Raw genomic sequence first — 18766 nt, 5'->3', positions numbered from 1 at the left:
TCAGAATTTAGATATATAAATATAAATGTATATATATTTAAGATAATTTGGCAGTTTCTTAATAAGTTAAATATATAATTATCATATGACCTGGCAATTCTATTCCTGTTTATATATTTTGTAAACATTTTATATATTATAATTATATAAGTATAATTATATGAATTATGTAAGTATAATTATATGAATATAACTATATAAGATTATAATTACATAATCATATTCATATTCAAGAATATAATTGTAATTATATTCATATTCAAGAATATAATTATAATTATATTCATATTATAATTATATAATTATATTCATATTATAATTATATAATTATATTCATATAATTATATAATTATATTCTTATATAGTTATATTCATATATAATCATATTATATTCTTATATAATCATATAATTATATTCTTATATAATCATATAATTCTATTCATATATAATCATATAATTCTATTCTTATATAATCATATAATTCTATTCATATAATTATATAATTATATTCACATATAATTATATAATTATATTCATATATAATTATATAATTATATTCATATATAATTATATAATTATATTCATATATAATTATATAATTATATTCATATACAATTATATAATTATATTCATATACAATTATATAACTATATTCATATATACTTATATTCATATAATTACAGTCACATAATTATATTCATATATAATTATATAATTATATTCTTAGTTATATAATTATATTCTTATATAGTTATATTCATATATAATTATATTCTTGTATAGTTATATTCATATATAATTATATTCTTATATAGTTATATTCATATATAATTATATTCTTATATAGTTATATTCATATAACTATGAATATAATTATGATATATATTTATATTATATATATTATAAATATATATAAAATATATAAACAGGAATAGAATTGCTGGGTCATATGATAATTATATATTTAACTTATTAAGAAACTGCCAAACTATTTCAAAAGACTTAATCATTTTTACATTCCCATTAGCAATGTGTGAACCAGTTTCTCTACCTCCTCACCAATACTTGTGATTTTCCTTTTCTCAAATTATGATAGCTGTCCTAGTGGGTGTGAAGCATTACATCACTGTAGTTTTGATTTGCAATTCCCTAATGGCTAGTAACCCTGAGCATCTTTTCATGTATGTTAGGCATTATCATCTTTGGAAAATGTCTATTGATTTGCAAATTTTTTCTCTTATTATTTGGGTTGTCTCTTTATCAATAGTTTCCTTTGATGCACAAAAGCCTTTAATTTTGATGAAGTCCAGCTTATCCTTCTTTTGTTGCTCATGCTTTAGGTGTCATATCTAAGACAGCATTGCCAAATTCAGTATCATGGAGATTTTCATCTATGCTTTCTTCTAGGAGTTTTATAGTTTTAGCTCTTAAATATAGGCCTTCAATCCATTTTTAGTTAATTTTTGTATATGATGTAAGGTAAGGATCCTAGTTGATTAATTTGCATGTGGCTAGTCAGTTGTCCCAGCACCATTTGTTGAAGAGACTATTCTTTCCATCACCCATTGATTTTGAAACTTTCTAGTGGATAGCATTTTAGTTCATTATTATATATTGCTTTTTGTTGTTATTTGATACATGTATGTCTTATTTCTACAAGTAGAGAGGACTCCATTCAAGGGAGGGGACTGGCTTCTGTCATGTTTCTGGTATTTTATGTAAGGGCTAAAATGGTTCCCAGAGTGAGCAAAAAGGAATCAAAGAGGACCCAAGCCCTTGACCCAAGAAAATCAGAGTATTTTATTTAAAGAACAACTTTTAGTTGGTTGGTTTTTTTTTTAATTTTTAATTTTTTATTGTTTTTTTGAGACGGAGTCTTACTCTGTCACCCAGGCTGGCGTGCAGTGGCGCGATCTCGGCTCACTGCAATCTCTGCCTCCCGGGTTCAAGCAATTCTCCTGCCTCAGCCTCCCAAGTAGCTGGGACTACAGGTGCCCACCACCACGCCTGGATAATTTTTTTTGTATTTTTAGTAGAGACAGAGTTTCACCATGTTAGCCAGGATGGTCTCGATCTCCTGACCTCGTAATCCATCCTCCTCAGCCTCCCAAAGTGCTGGGATTACAGGCGTGAGCCACCATGCCAGCCAGTTGTTTTTAATTATAAACGAATATGACGGAATCTCTTCCCTCAAAATGTTCACAGCCTAATGGGGGAAGCCAATGCATTTAGTAGCCATTAGACATAACATGGCTATTGAGTGGCTCAGATGTAGATCATTCTAGTGAGACATGTCATAAGAGGAAATGCACACCTTAGTACAAGGAGAAGAATACCACACACATCCTTCATGAACTGTTGATATTAATAACGTTGTAAAATGATATTTTATATATTAGATTAAGTAATAAAGTCGTAAAATTGATTCGGTTCTTTTTACTCTTTTAATGTGTCTTGCATTATATTTCTATTGGATAACACCGGCATAGACAAACGGAAAAGCAAGCATCTCACAGCTATACAAATTGTAAGAGAAATGATATTTATATCCATTTCTTCAAATTTTAGAACTTAGGTTTTTATTTACTGTACTGTACAACTCAAAATTAACCAGGAGTATTAAGATGTGATTGGTGGCTCCAATCTGAAACGAGGAAGTGCGGCTTGGATTCACAACCTGTATTCAGTTCTATATAGTGCACAGATAACCTTAAAGGACACAAGCAAAAGACAAACATGCTGCCTACAGCATCAAGTTTCAGGGGAGGCACACCTGTCCCACATCACCCAATTAGAAAACAATTACAGGCTAAGCCAGTGGTTCAAAACCAGCAGTAATTTGGTTTGGTTTCCCGTGGAACACTTGGCAATGTCTAGAGATATTTTTGATTATCACAGCTGGGGGTACTACTAGTGTCTACTAGATAGAGGCCCAGGGATGCCACTAAATGTCCTATAATACACAGGACAGACCCCCCCCCCCCCACAACAAAGAATCAGTTGACACAAACTGTATATAGTCCTGAGGTTGAGAAACCCTGGGCTAAACCATTACTAAGGGAAGTATTTCAGAGAAAGAGCAGGTGATTGCATGCTGGAGCTCTCAGGGGAAATGACACGAAGGAAAGGACCCTTAGGCAGACTATGAAGCCTTGGCACGTTCTGCTGGGTAGAGGGATGGGGTAAAATGGGCAATAAGAGCGCTGCCAGTTGGGGAGGAGTGTGGCAAGGAGTGGAACTAGAAATGGACTTGAGCCCTTTGGAGTAGAGTGTGTCATGAAAGGAAGCAGTGACTAGAGAGGTAATCTGCAACTCAGAAGAACTGGACTCTAAACCTGATTCTTCTACTTGGTAGCTGGGTGGCTTTGAACAAATCACGTGAGTTTTCTCAACTTCAATATAGTCCTCTGTCAAATGAAAATAATTGTAACAACTTTGACTCTTTCTAAGTTTTGAGTATCAAATGAGACCTTTGGTGTAAAATAATTCATACTGAAAATACAAAGCATTATTGTTGACTTTATTGTTGTGTTTATTGCTAAATTGAGTTGATGCCAGAGTGTGGAACGCTGGCAAGGAGAGGAAGCTGGGTCTGATGAGACCATCTGGAACAGGACAGCAGTGAGGACAGTGACTCTTTGGAAGGTTCACTTTGATGCAATATGTAGGAAAGATGGGAACTGGGAGAGAGTGGAGTTAGAAAAATCACCTAGGAAACTTTTCTGGGGAAACACCATGAGTGGATGAGAGGGACCTGGTGGGCACTAATGGATTTGAGCAGCCACTCCCAGCGGGGCACACTGGGGAGATGAGTTGTAGCCTTTTGTAGAGGTAGACAGAAAAATCAGTAGATTACTCCACAGGTTTGCGCACTAGTCCTATCTAATGTGAAAGATTACGGGTGAAAAATATATGTGGTTTCTAAGACTGGGTGTTTAATATTTTATAATCAACACAGAATATTAAGGAAATATGGATTATGAAATTTCCCTGAATATGTCTCATCATCAATAGTCCTACAATGGTAGTATGTTTTAAAGTTTGCTTCCCTAGTAGGATGTACTTTCTAGCTCTTTGTTTGAATTTTTTTTTTCACATTTAATATTTATTTTTGTTTTTTGAAATGGGGTCTTCTCTGTCACCCAAGCTGGAGTGCAGTGGCGTGATCTTGGCTAACTGAAAACGCTGCCTTCTGGGCTCAAGTGATCCTCCTGCCTCAGCCTCCCAAGTAGCTGTGACTGTAGACATGCACCACCACACCCAGCTAATTTTTGTATTTTTAGTAGAGATGGGGTTTCACCATGTTGGCTAGGCTGGTCTCAAACTCCCGACCACAAGTGATCCGCCCACCTCAGCCTCCCAAAGTGTTGGGATTACAGGCGTGAGCCACTGTGCCCAGCCTTCACATTTAATATTTAAATTCAGAGTCTTTCAGCCTGTTACTCAGGCAGATAACTACTTATATTAATTTTTTTAGTTAAAATTATTTTTTGTAAGACATTTGGGAAATGATCTAATAGTTTTACTCTATCATAAGGATGTAGAGAATGTAGAAAGTAGACTCTGTTAGCATGTAAGCTTCCAAAGGGCAGGGATTTGGGGCTGTTTTGTTCATGGCTATAATCCTATGCTTAGAACACTGCCCAGCACATGGTAGCCTCTATAATTATTTGCTGAATGAATAAATGAACAAATGAATTAATAAGAGGCACATATTGTGTGTGTACTCCTCCTGGATGGTTATGTGGTTAAATGGGCACTGTGTGCATTTTGTGGTGCTGAGTTTGACAATATCTTATTCCCAGTTGTGGACCAAGGTGCTTACAAAAGCCCTGTCATGAGACCCATCTATTGCCACTGATTCATTGCCACCAGCACTCAAATCAATCATTTTCTCCTCTCCTTTTTACCTCCCCCGGAACCCAGCAGCGGTAAAATCAGTAAAGTTGGAAGTGGATGAAGATAAGAGCACAAAGAGATCCAATCTTTCCAACTTGGAAGTGGCAATTGGTTTGTCTCCTTACACCTTTCCCCAAAAGAGGCTTTTCCATGTTGCTGGAGAAGAAAACATCGCCTAGGCGGGTGTGTGCCTGGCAGAACACTGCACTCCAATCTCCTCCGGCAGCCACACAAAAAAAAAGGTGGGGTTGACGCCGGGGGGCAGCTCTTCAGTAAGATGTGACAATATGCCAGTTTCACCAATGATAAGAGAAGCCTAAGACACCAACAGTCAGCATAGGCCACAGGTCATGTTTGACAGTGCAAAGCTGCAAGGTCCTTCAGACAAAGCAAATAGGAGAGTGGGTTCCAAAGCCTGCCAACAGGGTCCCGAAAGCTAAAAGGGAAACTTTCCTAAAGAACCCGGGAAACAATGTAAGGATGCTAAATTGGTCATTTAAGGATGCCCTCCCTGGTTAGAAGAAACTCCCTTTGCATACTTTCCACTCTCTTTAACCATTCTGAGGATTTCCTAGCCATCCATAATGTCTGTTCACTTTCTGCATCAACTTGCAATTTGTTCTGTACCACACTTGAAATCTTCACTTAGAAGAGAAAGAGAAGCCCTGGGATATTGTACTCAGAATATATCTTCTTATAAAGAAAACAAACAAACAGCCAGGCCCAGTGGCTCACACCTGTAATCCCAACACTTTGGGAGGCTGAAATGGACGGATCCCTTGAGATCAAGAGTTCGAGAGCGGCCTGGCCAACATGGAGAAACCCCATCTCTACTAAACATACAAAAATTAGCCAGGCATGGTCGGGGGGGGCGCCTGTAATCCCAGCTATTCAGGAAGCTGAGGCATGAGAATCGCTTTATCTGGGAAGGCAGAGGTTGCAGTGAACTGAGATCACGCCACTGCACTCCAGGCTGGGCAACAGAGGGAGACCCTGTCTCCAAATAAAACGGAAACAAAGATAACATAAACAAAACACTTATGAAAAAAGGAAACAAACATAACATAAACACTTATGAAACGCATCAAGTTACCAAATTCTCATTAAGCATTGGTTTGAAATTTTATTGTACAGTTGGGTCCATACAGCAGACGTGGCTAAGATACATAAAAGATGAGACCGCATTATTGAAGAGGCGTCAAACAGGGAAAAGGAAGTTGCTATGTGGTTTCTTTCGCTGGAAATGAAAGCCTCTCAAGTTTCTTATTTAATTCACGCAAGAAAACAACTAATTAGTGTTTTTTAAATAGCATATATATTCAAATGGTATATCTGTGGATTTAAAACCAATCATTTTCTAACATCTTTTCAAGATTCTGTAGTTTATGGGTTCACTGAAAATCTGATGAGTCCTGATTAACTTAGGAAGACATTATTCTTTAATCTGTATGTAGAAATGCAGAGGCTTCTGTTGTTATTTCTATATATTTCAAAGATGTAAAGTGTCTTATAGGTGAGAATAATGCCCACAGAGTTGTGTAATGCACAATTGTTCACCTCTATACAGTGGGCCCAGGTATATGTACACATCTGTGTAGTCATTTTGCTTTCCTGAGCTACATACAGCCAAAAATAATGTCTGAAGAAAATTCTGTTTTCTCAGTGCCTGTAAATTCCTTATCTATGGATATTTAATGTTGATATTATCATGCAGAATTTTTATTAAGTCTTTCACTTTATCTTTGAGCGAGACTAAAATGAAGAGCAGTCCATTAATGTCTGTCTTAAACTCCCACTACATTCAACATCTCTTTTTGAGATGTGAGGATTCCAAAAGAAAATTAAGCCATTTATAAGTCTATACAATAGCAAACAGAAAGCGATACAAATAAAAAATGTAAATGGCGCCCTTCAGTAAAGCAAATTTGGATGAGATCAAATGAAAATGAGCGAAAGCTTAAGCTAGAAACAAACATTTAGTCAAACGGAAAACATTTCTGGACTTCTGCTTTTCAGACCTGTCTGCCTCCCAAGCTGTTATATGGTGATATTGAAAATGCTTTACATATCACAGAGATAACTGAAGGATTAAAGGCGTGTTTGAAGTTCTTGGAACTATTCTAAGAAAGCCACTCGAGAAAGCACAAGCACCGTCAATGATAGTGTGCAGTCCATCATTAAAAACGGGCAATCATTTGTCACCCATTTCATCTTTTCCTATTTTCTCACATTAAACTATCACATTATAGTTAACATTTTGAAAATCAATTTTGTGTTGCATAATGAGTGCCCAGAGCAATACCAAAACCGTATAAACCAAGACAAGCAGAAAAAGATGGTCTTATGAAATGAACAAATAAGAATTCACTCATGTCAAGCATTATGCTAAGCACTAGAGACATAGCAATAAATGCAGACGCAACCCTGCCCTCATGACTAGCAGAGCAGAGAGTAATTCCTGATTCTTCCAAAAACAAAACAAAACAAAAGCAGTGTGCCATTAAAATGTGTATGCACACAGGGACCTAACATAGTCTAGGGGAAGATCAGGAATATAGATAGGGCAGAGGGAATTGTGGAAGCTGGGAAGGCCATCATGGCTGGTTGGTCATCCTGATATTTTTAAAAAGCCATGTATGTTGTTGAGAGGAATGGAAGCCTCTGTAATTTAAACTTAATAACATAACATAAATTTCTTAACAAAGAAATTCTCTATGGAGTGTTTACATTTTTATACCATAACTTGTTGAAACTGGGGTCAGTGCTCATTGTTTTGTCTATCAGGGACAGTACCAGCTGCTTTCATGCATGCCTTTTCTATGGGGTGTTAATGTCCTGGTTATGATTTATTTAATCTCGTTGTTGACCAGCTTTAGTTTGTCAACATTTGACATAGGAGTTGTGTTAAAATTTCATTCTAGCATGCTAACATATACAATACACAGTTATTTTACCTGCCAGGATTTCATGTATGTTTCCAAAAAAAGCCACTACTCTTCCTCAGTTTGGGGGTTTGTTTTCTTTTCAATTCCAGCCTAGTTTTTATTTCTACTTTATAGTTATCATGCTGTAACAAATAGTTTCAATTAAAAGGAATTAGGAAAAAGAAATTGACATTTTCACCTACCAAATCCTGGTAAGGTATTATTGTGTTTTATATCTAATAGAGGAAACATGACTAGCATTTGTTGATAACTGGTACAGTGGCTTGCAAGGAGTTTTAGAAAGAGACCAATATTTACCTCAAAAGTTCCCTACAGAAGATATTGCTCTCCTTCTCTTTCTTCTCCACACCCAGCTGATGCAAGCGAACCCCAAAGGTGGGGCTCAGCCTCAGAGGGTTCTTGGCTTCACTCAGGAAAGAATGCAAGTGTGAGCTGACAGTGAAAGAAAGCAAGTTCATTAGAGCAACAGTGTACAGCAAAACGGTGCTCCACAGACAGAGCGGGGATACCCCTAGGCAAAGTAGCACAGAGTAGCCCTTGTGCATTGATGGCTAGCTATATTCATGCTCACTCCTAACTATATGCTAAATGAGAAGTGTATTATTCACAAACTTTCTGGGATATGGGGCAAGGAGTTCCCAGAACCACATAAGGTAACTTCCAGGTCATTGCCATGGCATTTATAAACTGTCATGGCACTGGTGGGCATATCTCAAGCAAATACATAATAATTCCTAGTCCTGGCTGGTTTGAGGCACTTTCTTTGCTACATCCTATTTAGATCAGGAGGGTCTTGAAAACAAGTCCTGCTCATCTCCTACCTCACCCCCCCTATTTATTTGTTTAGTAGTTATAAGTCTAGAAGAATGAGAAAACTAACACTCTATTCATTTTAAATTTTCATTCTATTCCTACAGATGAAATGATTTAAAACTAATAGATTATTTAAGGCAGAAGAACTTCAGACCAGAGAAAGAGACTTAAAAGCGGCAAGAACAGCAAATGCTTTATTTGGTTTTCATTCTGAAGATAATAAGGGCTAAATCAATTTCCTCAAAAGATGTCAAAGTATGTATTTAACTATCAAGTCACTAAAAGTGGAAAACCTAAAGCGGTTCTATTGAACCACCAGGTGCCAAATAACTGATGAGGACCAACAGCCTTACAATAACAAAATATCAATTTTCTTCTTTCCAAAAGTCAGAGAAAGTATTTCTAAAATTGATTTAATGTAGTAAATGAATTTTCAATAGAAAGGTTTTTGAAAGATAGACCTCTATAAAAGAGCAAATCTTATTGCTTCTGTTTCCTTTATGATGCAATTTTACACCTATTAGCAGGGTTAGCATACTTCAATTGATTTCTTCTAAACTTTTGTCTCCAGTAAAAGTTTGTTGACATTGACATTGACAATGACAATGCCTCCAATAAAAGTTTGTTGGGGGGAGGGGGGAGGGATAGCACTAAGAGATATACCTAATGCTAAATGACGAGTTAATGGGTGCAGCACACCAGCATGGCACATGTATACATATGTAACTAACCTGCACATTGTGCACATGTACCCTAAAACTTAAAGTATAATAATAAAATAAAATAAATAAAAATTAAAAAATTAAAAAAAGAAATTGCTTTGTAAATTCCAAAAAAAAAAAGTTTGTTGACAATGACATTGTTGATGTCATTCAGTGCTGTAATCTTTGATCTTCCCCCTTTAATAAATATTCTGGTCTTCTTAAAACAGTAAAGATACCCAGAATTGAGGGTGGAGGTGGGAAACCACATTTGCTAAGCACAAAAGAACAGGATAGAACTTTTGGAATATGCTGTGTTTTGTTAGCTATTTAAAAAAAAAAAAAGCAAGAAATTAGCAAGAAATCAGTATTGACAGATGGGCAACAAGTTTGCGATTTTTTCTACCCTTGCTCCGGTAGGTAGCATTTAACTATAGAAATTTAAGAGGAAGAAAAAAACATTTCCTCTCTACTCTGTAACCAACACCAAACACCAAAATTTAGCAACCATAATCTTAATATTTCAAAGGTCATAACTGATTTTAGCTTATTGCCTAGACTTGCCATTCTCATATTTAATATTTACAGGGTGTGTTAGGCTGTCCTTGCATTGCTATAAAGAAATACCTATAAAGAGACTGGGTAATTTGCAAGAAAAGAGGTTTAATTGGCTCCTGGTTCTGCAGGCTGTACAGAAAGCATAACGCCAGCATCTGCTTCTGAGAAGGCCTCAGAAAGCTTACAATCATGGCAGAAGGTGAAGGGGGAGCAGGCATCTCACATGGTGGAAGTAGCAGCAAGAGAGACAGGAGGGAGGTGCCATACATCTTTAATCGGCCAGATCTCATAAGAACTCATTGACTATTGCGAAGACAGTACCAAGAGGATGATGTTAAACCCTTCATGAGAAATCCACCCCCAAGACCCAAACACTCCACCAGGTCCCACCTCCAACATTGACGATTACATTTCAACGTGAGATTTGGGCAGGGACAACATCCAAACTGTATCACAGGGTTTTGCTATTTTTTCTATTTATGAGCAATACCATATTCTATAATTTCAAGTAAGCTTTGATTTTGTCAGAGAGACTGATGAGCAGAAGTCATCCACTAGTGAGTGAGCTTAGCTACTTTTCCTGTGTCCGTATCTCATCATGATGTTATTGTTCTCTAGTTGCACTAACTCTCCAAAGGAATTATGTTTTTATAGTGAAAATTATATGCAGTACTGGAAATTAAGATTGCATGGACTCTCAAAAATCTTGAGATGACTCTTAATAGATATCTATCTATAGATTTATAAGGATACATAGGTTGATAGTCACAGACGAACATCATACATCAATATATATCAAATAGCTACAGGAATTATTAGCAGTTTCTGTAGTCTTGGTGAAAAAGCAGTTCCCCAGTCCAAAGATCTTTTCATCAAGGAAGTATTTGTTTTTCTGGAATCTACAGGCTTTAGAAGGAATCGAGTTAGAAAAATCAAAGTCATTAAGTTATTCTTAACATTCGTTTTATTTTCATCTTCTTTAACATTCGTCATATTCTATAACATCAACTAAAATAGTCATGTGTGGAATACAATTAATCACACATTATAAATGATATTTTCACAACTTAAGCTGCAAATAATAGATGTTAGGCCATTCATTTTTCTCTTTTGATAGAAACATTTTCTGATTTTTCTCACATCATCAGCTCTTCCAAATTTTAAGGAATTGCTTGTAAAACTATCTTACTTCTTAGCATTTATTAGGGGTGTGTGTGTGTGTGTGTGTGTGTGTGTGTGTGTGTGTGTGTTGTGTGTTTCTGGTCCTACATTGAAATACCTATTATCTTTTTAATTTTATAACTTAATCCTTAAGTCACTGTTCCAAAGTCATGACTCATAGTTGATCTGAAATTCTGGGCATTGCAGAAAGGAAGCAGAAGTTCGATAAAATATCACATAAGAAGAACTTTTAATCTAAAAACCCTGCACCAAAGAAAGGAAGACTAACTGTAGCAGCCTTTAAAACTGATACTGTGATTTTGCTTCATTTTTGTAAAATTTAATAGTTTCTACTATTAGACGAAGTGATAAATAATAAAAATTGTTTTGTCTTCATAATGTTCTTGGGAAGACTGGCCAAAATAGAGGCAAGGAGCCTGATAACAAAAATCTTTAGCTGTGTTTCTAAATTTAGGCCTTCTCTGCCTAGAAACTGATAGGTAATAAGATATGAATAAGCTTCATGCAATTTATTTGCATGTCCACATTTTATTAAATTTCTTGAATTCTGTGACAGTATACATGTATAACCTCATGAAATCCTGATGTTTTAAACAGTTTAGTACCTTAAAACATTAACACCAACAACAAAAACAAAAGCCAGCCTTAAAGATATATACATGTGACATTGCTCACTGAGAAGTCCTTTTCTAGTCAACCCATGGTTTATAATTCACAGAGCTAAACATAAGATGGATTTTAAATCAAAATACTATGGTGAATTAAAACAAATACTAGACATTTTGCACTTTGAACCAAATAGAATCTCAACTGGTAATTCAGCTTCTCAAATGTCATAACTTACAGTGGCCTCCAAACTGTTTTAAAATGGGTATACGTAAGTAAAATACTGTCAAGTACACGCTGTGTATATCATAATCACTAAAGCATGGTTTCTCAACCTCGGCACCATTGACATTTTGGGCAAGATAATTCTTTGTCATGGAGAACTGTACATTATAGGACATTAGCAGCATCCCTGGGTTCTACCAACTGTATGTCGGCGGTACCTCCCCCAGGTGTGACAGCCAAAACCTCTCCAGACACTGCCAAATGTCCCCTAGGGAGAAAGATCACTCCAATTGAGAACCACTACTCTAAATAATGTTCATGTAATACTGCACTAATATATGGTGTAAAGCAAACATGAAAAAATGTCTATTTATAAGGTTTATTTTTTAATAGGGCCAAAAGAAACTTTCTCTATAAATGTTATAATGAATAACTTTTAGGATAAAAAACATGACAGAATATGCTTGAAGCTGCTTTTTAAATCTTAGCCTAAAGAAGAAGGCACATCGATTCAAACTGCAGTTTAATACTTGATTTTAAAGGCCGTGAAGGTAGAAAAAAACATGTAACTCCAAACGGACAAAATACAACTTTTTTACTAAGTCATGATGTAAAATTTTCATCTAGCCTAACAGTAACCCAAAGGAGTCTACTGAAATTTTACTAGTAAATATATATGCTTTGATGTCTGGAAAACAAATCGGAAATTACATTTTTATATTTTGAATACGTATATTTGAAATTACCACAAGTGCAATTATTAATTTGTCAAAAATTTTAATGGATTGGAAAACTGTATTCAGATTTTTAAAATTTCTGTATGAGAGTTTTAATAGGTAGTAAATACACATCATTTTCAGTAATAAATTCATATAACAATATACACATTTCCAAAATATTTTTAGAATGATTTATACATAACACAACTTCTTTTATAAAGCACTTACTTGCTCACTCATTGTTTAAGTGCCATCTTTATCTTGGAGAAACAAATTATGTAGTGTTTAAAAAAATGTATTCTCAGTAGCATAATAGTGACAACTGCTTATCGTCACTGAAATGTCAGTAAATTTGAGTTATTTGCTTTTTGTAAAAAAAAAAAAAATGAGTAAGTAATCTCTTGTTCCAGTTCTTTGCTCTGAGATAACCAGCAAACCTCTGTATGGTAACAAATGGTGTTTGTGGCCACTGCCTACCTCATTTCAAATATTGTAAAGAATTCACTTTTTACTAATTTGGGTTTTTTTTAAATGAAAATATTAGAATATCAATGTCAGTCTATAGCATTTTGTGCACTTTTAGCTTTAACTTTTTGCTAAAATAGCTCGTCTATTAATTTTGCAATGCTATCTTCATAAACAGCCTAGAATTCTTTCTGTGGTTACATTTATAGTTTTTAGATGAAATATTATATTTATTAAAGGAGCCATTTACTGTTGAGACATCACCTCATTGGTCTTTCTTCCCTTTGGTGGCTCATAATGAAAGGGGGAAGGCAATCGTTCATATTCCATCATTGAAACAAAATTTAGCAAATACTATAAGCCAAGACCTATTAGAAACATCTGTGCTTACATTTACTATATATTCCAAACCTTTTACGTGACATAATTTGTTATAAAACTTGTTTATTCAGATCTTTTGCAATGTTGACTGTGTTTTTACCAGAAAATACATTCAAAGGAATGTACTTTAGCCTGGTAACCACGTTGTTTTCCAAGGATTCTTTCAGCCATTTTTACTAAGGCAAAATGAACATGTTTCCTCAATGTGTCTTTAGGTCATTGGCTATTCAGTGAAGTTTTTCATTAAACATTAATTGGGTGTTACATAACTAAACATCACAGGAGAAATCACAGAATATATTTAAAATGTCTTGCTAACAGTGATGACTTTGCTCTATCCTTAGCTAACATCTCAAGGCACAATTTTCCTCTAGGTCAAGGTTCACTTTGAAAAAGAGTAAGTGGATATCTATATTTTAATAGTCTTCCTGATCCTTCCATGGGGGAGAAGGTGGAGGCAGAAATTTTGTCAAATGTGATTAGATTTTCAAAACATCAATAGCTCCTAATAGGACTCAGAGAAATATCAATGGTCTCTTGCTCTTCACTTTGTCTTGACTTATTAGCATTATTTTAGTCAAATTTCTTTCAAATGAGATAATATGTCTTTAAACTCTCTTATGTCTACTTATGTTCATCCATAAATGACTTGAAACATTTAAATCAAGCTTGTCCAACCCACAGCCTGTGGACTTCATGCAGCCCAAGACAGCTTTAAATGCAGCCCAACATAAATTCATTAAGCTTTCTTAAAATATTAGAAGAATTTTTTGCTATTTTTTTTTTTAGCTTATCAGCTATCATTAGTGTTAGTCTAATTTATGTGTGACCCAAGACAATTCTTCTTCTTCCAATGTGGCCCAGGGAAACCAAAAGATTGGACCCCCCCCCTTATGTAAATGATGAAAGCAAAAGAATGATTGAGAGAGACTTGGCCAACTCATTTATGCCATGGAACCATAATCTCCCCTTAGCAGACTTTGAGTATAGGTGACACATGCCATGTGGAATGAAGTAGGAATCAGCATTAATCTACTTAAATTAAATATTTGCAAAGCTTAATTTGATTCTTCAATTAAAAAATAAGATATAAATAGTAGTCATATTTTCTCCAATGGATCATCTTGCACAATTGCCGGGGGTACCAGACCCCATTTTCAGAAGCCCTGCCTTAGAGTGAGTACCAGCTATTCTTAGGGGTGCAAATGATATTTATTAGCCTGTTCTGCAGACTGAAATAAACTCTATTTTCCTATCTAAAATCAAAATTTGCAATGTAGTTTTTTGGCATTTTTTTTTCCTAGTGTGACCACCCAATAATGCCATCTGGTCTGTACTAGCCTCATTTTAACATGGGATTGTAAAATGCCACGTTGCAAGACTGGCCAAATTCAGGCAGTATGATCAAGAAGGTGTTAAGAAGCAAGCCAATTAGTGTCATAGTTACAGTTATGGGGCAAAATGTAAGACAGGTGCTTGTACCAGAAACTGATTGAAAAGCTTTCTCTCCACTTAGTTATATGTAAAGGCAATGAAGGAATTTGACCATAAGCATTCCCATAAATATTTAAAAACAGTTTTCTGGCTGAGTTAATAAATGAATGGAATGGTTCAGAATTTCCAACCATAGTGTGACAAGTAATTGGTGAAATCTGCAAAATACCTAGTGCCTATTTAAAAAGATGTTATGTTTTCAGATCATTAAAATACTGCATTTTATTTGCCAATGATTTATTTTATTTGTAAAGTATCTTACTCATAATGAAATGAAATAGCCATGACTTTAGCTCAATAAAATATTTTATTGCTTCTAAAACCTATGACTCTGTGTGTGTGTATGAAGTAAAAGAGTTGAAATTACCCTGAAACTGTCTCCATCCACAATTATTTATTTTTAGATAAAAAGATTTCTTAAAATCTGAAATTTAAGCCTTGCTCATTAATACTCATCAGCAAAATACTAAAGCGGACTTTAAAGTCTAAGGGAAATAGTGTACTTAACCTTCACCTATGATAGGGGTTCTCATTACGTTGGCCGGCAGGTAACTGAAAGTGAATAAGCATTGTAAAGACAGCTGCTCTTTTCAGAGTTTGGTGCTGCACTGCGTCTCTCTGTTTTCCACCCATCCAGCCCACTCAGCCTCTATGTATTAGCACATCCAACAGAGGTCATCCAACCGTGGGTCCCGTCATCTTAATCCTTGGAGATTACTAGACCTAATGAAGACTTCAGGAATATTTCTGGCTTGACAGTAATATTTTCCTTAACAGAACAGTCTTCTTTCCCCCTGAGCATTTTTGTCCTTCCAAACTTCAAGACTTTCTTCATAGTCACCTCTGACCCCAACAGCACACACCATGAGTACTACAATGATTCTGTTGACACAAAACACATCAAAGACCCAAGAAGTTACTAATGCTATGAAGTCTGTGCATGGCTTGTCATGGTGTCTCCCTCCAGGGTAATAGCAATGGCAGGGAAGTGAGTCAGCAAAAACCATAAATGACACTTCCAATGAAGAGAATTGATCTAAAATTAAGGTGAAACTATAGAGCTCTTTTCCTATCATGGTATTTTCCATCCATTCTGTTCTGTTTCCCAAAAGGTTTATTGCATGTAAAAGACAAGAATCGTATCACAAAGCTATTTTAAAGAGAATTTCCTCTTCTGTCCATAATCCTGAGGAATATTTGCCTTAAAAACTAAAAGCCTATGTTTACAACCAAATACACCACAGAGGGAGGGGGAGGACATTCATAGAAGAAAACTGACAAGAAGAGAGGGTGGGAAACTAGCCTATCAAAACACTTCTGTCCAAACGTGTCACCAGATGCATAGTTCAGACAGGATTGCGCAATCTCCAGGTTTTCTTCAACTTCTTCCTATTCATAGGAAATTCAATCTTCATTTCATTTTTGGTAACTTTCCAGGGTTAGAAATACTCATCTCCAACAGAATTCTAAAACCCATAGAAGAAATCTAGATACTTCCTGTTACGTCTTATTTCCCTTTTCTGTTACTAATTTCCCACTGAAATTCCCTATTCATTATTTTGGCTGAGTAGCCCAGGTATTGGTTGAAAAAAAGAAATCATTCAAATAAACATTTGTTAAAAAATCATGGTAATTATCGACACTTAATGCTGAGTTTTCTCCAGCATCTTCCAACCTAAAATAGAAAATGTAGAAACTAGTGAGTAATTGAACAGCATGTAAGTGAATACAACCTAGATACTATGAAGTCAACACTACCTTAAGTTTAAGGAAAGACAAAGATAGGTAAAGTGTGCAAGGTGAGTTTTCAGAAGAAGAGGCATAGGACTGAATCCCACTTTCCTACTACTCGGTTTTCATGAAAGACTAACTAAAGCTGAAATCTCAAGCTAATTTTGATAAAGAAAGGAAATAAGATGTGTTACAAGGGGGAAGCTAGCCAGGCATGGTGACTCATGCCTATAATCCAGCATTTTGGGAGGCTGAGGTGGGTAGATTAGTTGAGCCCAGGAGTTCAAGAACAGCCTTGGCAACATAGTGAGACCCTGTCTCTACAAAAAATAAAACAATTAGCGAGACATGGAGGTGCATGCCTGTAGTCCCAGCTACTCAGGAGGCAGAGGTGGGAGGATCACGTGGGCCTAGGAAGTCAAGTTTGCTGTGAGCTGTAATCGCACCCCTGCACTCCAGCCTGGGTAATAGAGTGAGACCGCATCTCAAAAATAAATAATTAAAAATTAAAAAAAAAAATTAAAGGTGGGGGAAACTTCAGTTTTGATAAAAGTAAAGTCACAGTGTGGGAAGCGAAATAGAAATCCAATGAATAAGTAAATAGGAGGGAAAAGATAAAGCCCAGAGCGAAGCCAAGAAGACAGGCAGGCTTAGAAATTCTGCAGAGATGGTAGAAAGATGGCAATTTTACTAAGTCTGGAGAATAAAGACCCAGCTCATTGGCCTAAATATCCAGGAATAAAAACTTGATATAACATTCTCACTGCAAAGAAATGGCAAGTGTTTGAGGTGATGGCTCTGTCAATTATCTGATCTAATCATTATACAATGTACATATGTATCAAAACATCATACTGTACCCTGTAAATATGTACAATTATTGCGTCAATTAAAAACAAAACTTATTAAAACGTTTTAAATTTTAAAATACCCTACTGGGGCCGGGCACAGTGGCTCATGCCTGTAATCCCAGCACTTTAGGAGGCCGAGGCCGGCGGATCACGAGGTCAAGAGATCGAGAACATCCTGGCCGACATGGTGAAACCCCGTCTCTATTAAAAATACAAAAATTAACTGGGCTTTTTGGCGCGCACTGGTAGTCCCAGCTACTTGGTAGGCTGAGGCAGGAGAATCACCTGAACCAGGGAGGCAGAGGTTGCAGTGAGCCGAGATCGCACCACTTTACTCCAGCCTGATGACAGAGCAAGACTCCGTCTCAAAACAAACAACCAACCAACCAAAAAAAAAAAAAAAACTGTTGGGTACTAGACTTAGTACCTGGGGGAGAAAATAATCTGTATGACAAACCCTGTGACATGAGTTTACCTATATAAGAAACCTGCATATATATACCCTTGAACATAAAATAAACGTTTGAAAAAAATAAAAATTTAAAAATACATTTTGTACACGTTCATGATGCATTTTAGAGAAACTATCAAAGATTAGGAGTTCAGTATTATAAAAGCACAGAGGAAAATGTCCAGAATCTACATTTGGAGATTTTGGAGACTCCAAAAATCTCAGTGGCACGAAATTGCTCTTTCTCCTGAATCATTACATTGCAATAGTATTTAAATAACTTGAATGGTGACTGTGGCTTTTATTCTAATATACTAGAAATTAGGAGCTTTTCTTCTCTAACCAATTCTCAGCTATATTTTATGGTTCTTGTAGTTGTTCAATACTGCCTTCTTAAATTTATTTTCTCAATAATCTAAATTCTTATAATGTATTAGCAGAAGGTATAAAATATTTGTATTTGTTCTTATGCTTTTTTAATGTAGGTTTTACACTCAAAGTGATCTTTACAATGTGAACTGTAATGAATATTTTAATTTTTATTATTACATGCAAAAAATCATTAAAATAACAGTTTGACACAATATATTTGACAATTTCATTTTTTCATCTCTAAGTTATTTCAAAAGTGAATTCCCGCTTTGAACACTCTGAAAATGCAACTCTGAAAGATTCCCAAAACCTTGGATCCAGTCCCAAACAAATCAGAAACAGGCTGTTGGCTTTTTTTTCCCTTGTTTTCTC

The 18766-nt window shown here is 35.6% G+C and overlaps 1 protein-coding gene across 5 annotated transcripts in view; it reads left to right on the top strand.

The window, feature by feature from the left end:
* The window catches only part of DLC1 (DLC1 Rho GTPase activating protein), a 524846-nt gene that overhangs the window by 389135 nt on the left and 116945 nt on the right, over positions 1-18766 (top strand). Inside the window, exon 2 of one of the 5 annotated variants that reach the window (XM_063726516.1) lies at positions 4928-5617. The exons of the other annotated variants lie outside the window; for them this stretch is intronic. Coding sequence (XP_063582586.1) covers positions 4928-5079 — 152 coding nt within the window. The 3' untranslated portion in view covers positions 5080-5617. Of the gene's footprint in view, positions 1-4927; positions 5618-18766 lie in introns of those variants that run through there. 5 annotated transcript variants of the gene reach the window in all.

The sequence above is a fragment of the Pongo abelii genome, chromosome 7 (genome assembly GCF_028885655.2).
Source record: "Pongo abelii isolate AG06213 chromosome 7, NHGRI_mPonAbe1-v2.0_pri, whole genome shotgun sequence".
Taxonomy (NCBI): domain Eukaryota; kingdom Metazoa; phylum Chordata; class Mammalia; order Primates; family Hominidae; genus Pongo; species Pongo abelii.
The sequence above is the reverse complement of the archived record's forward strand: the minus strand, read 5'-3'. Positions and strand labels throughout refer to the sequence as shown.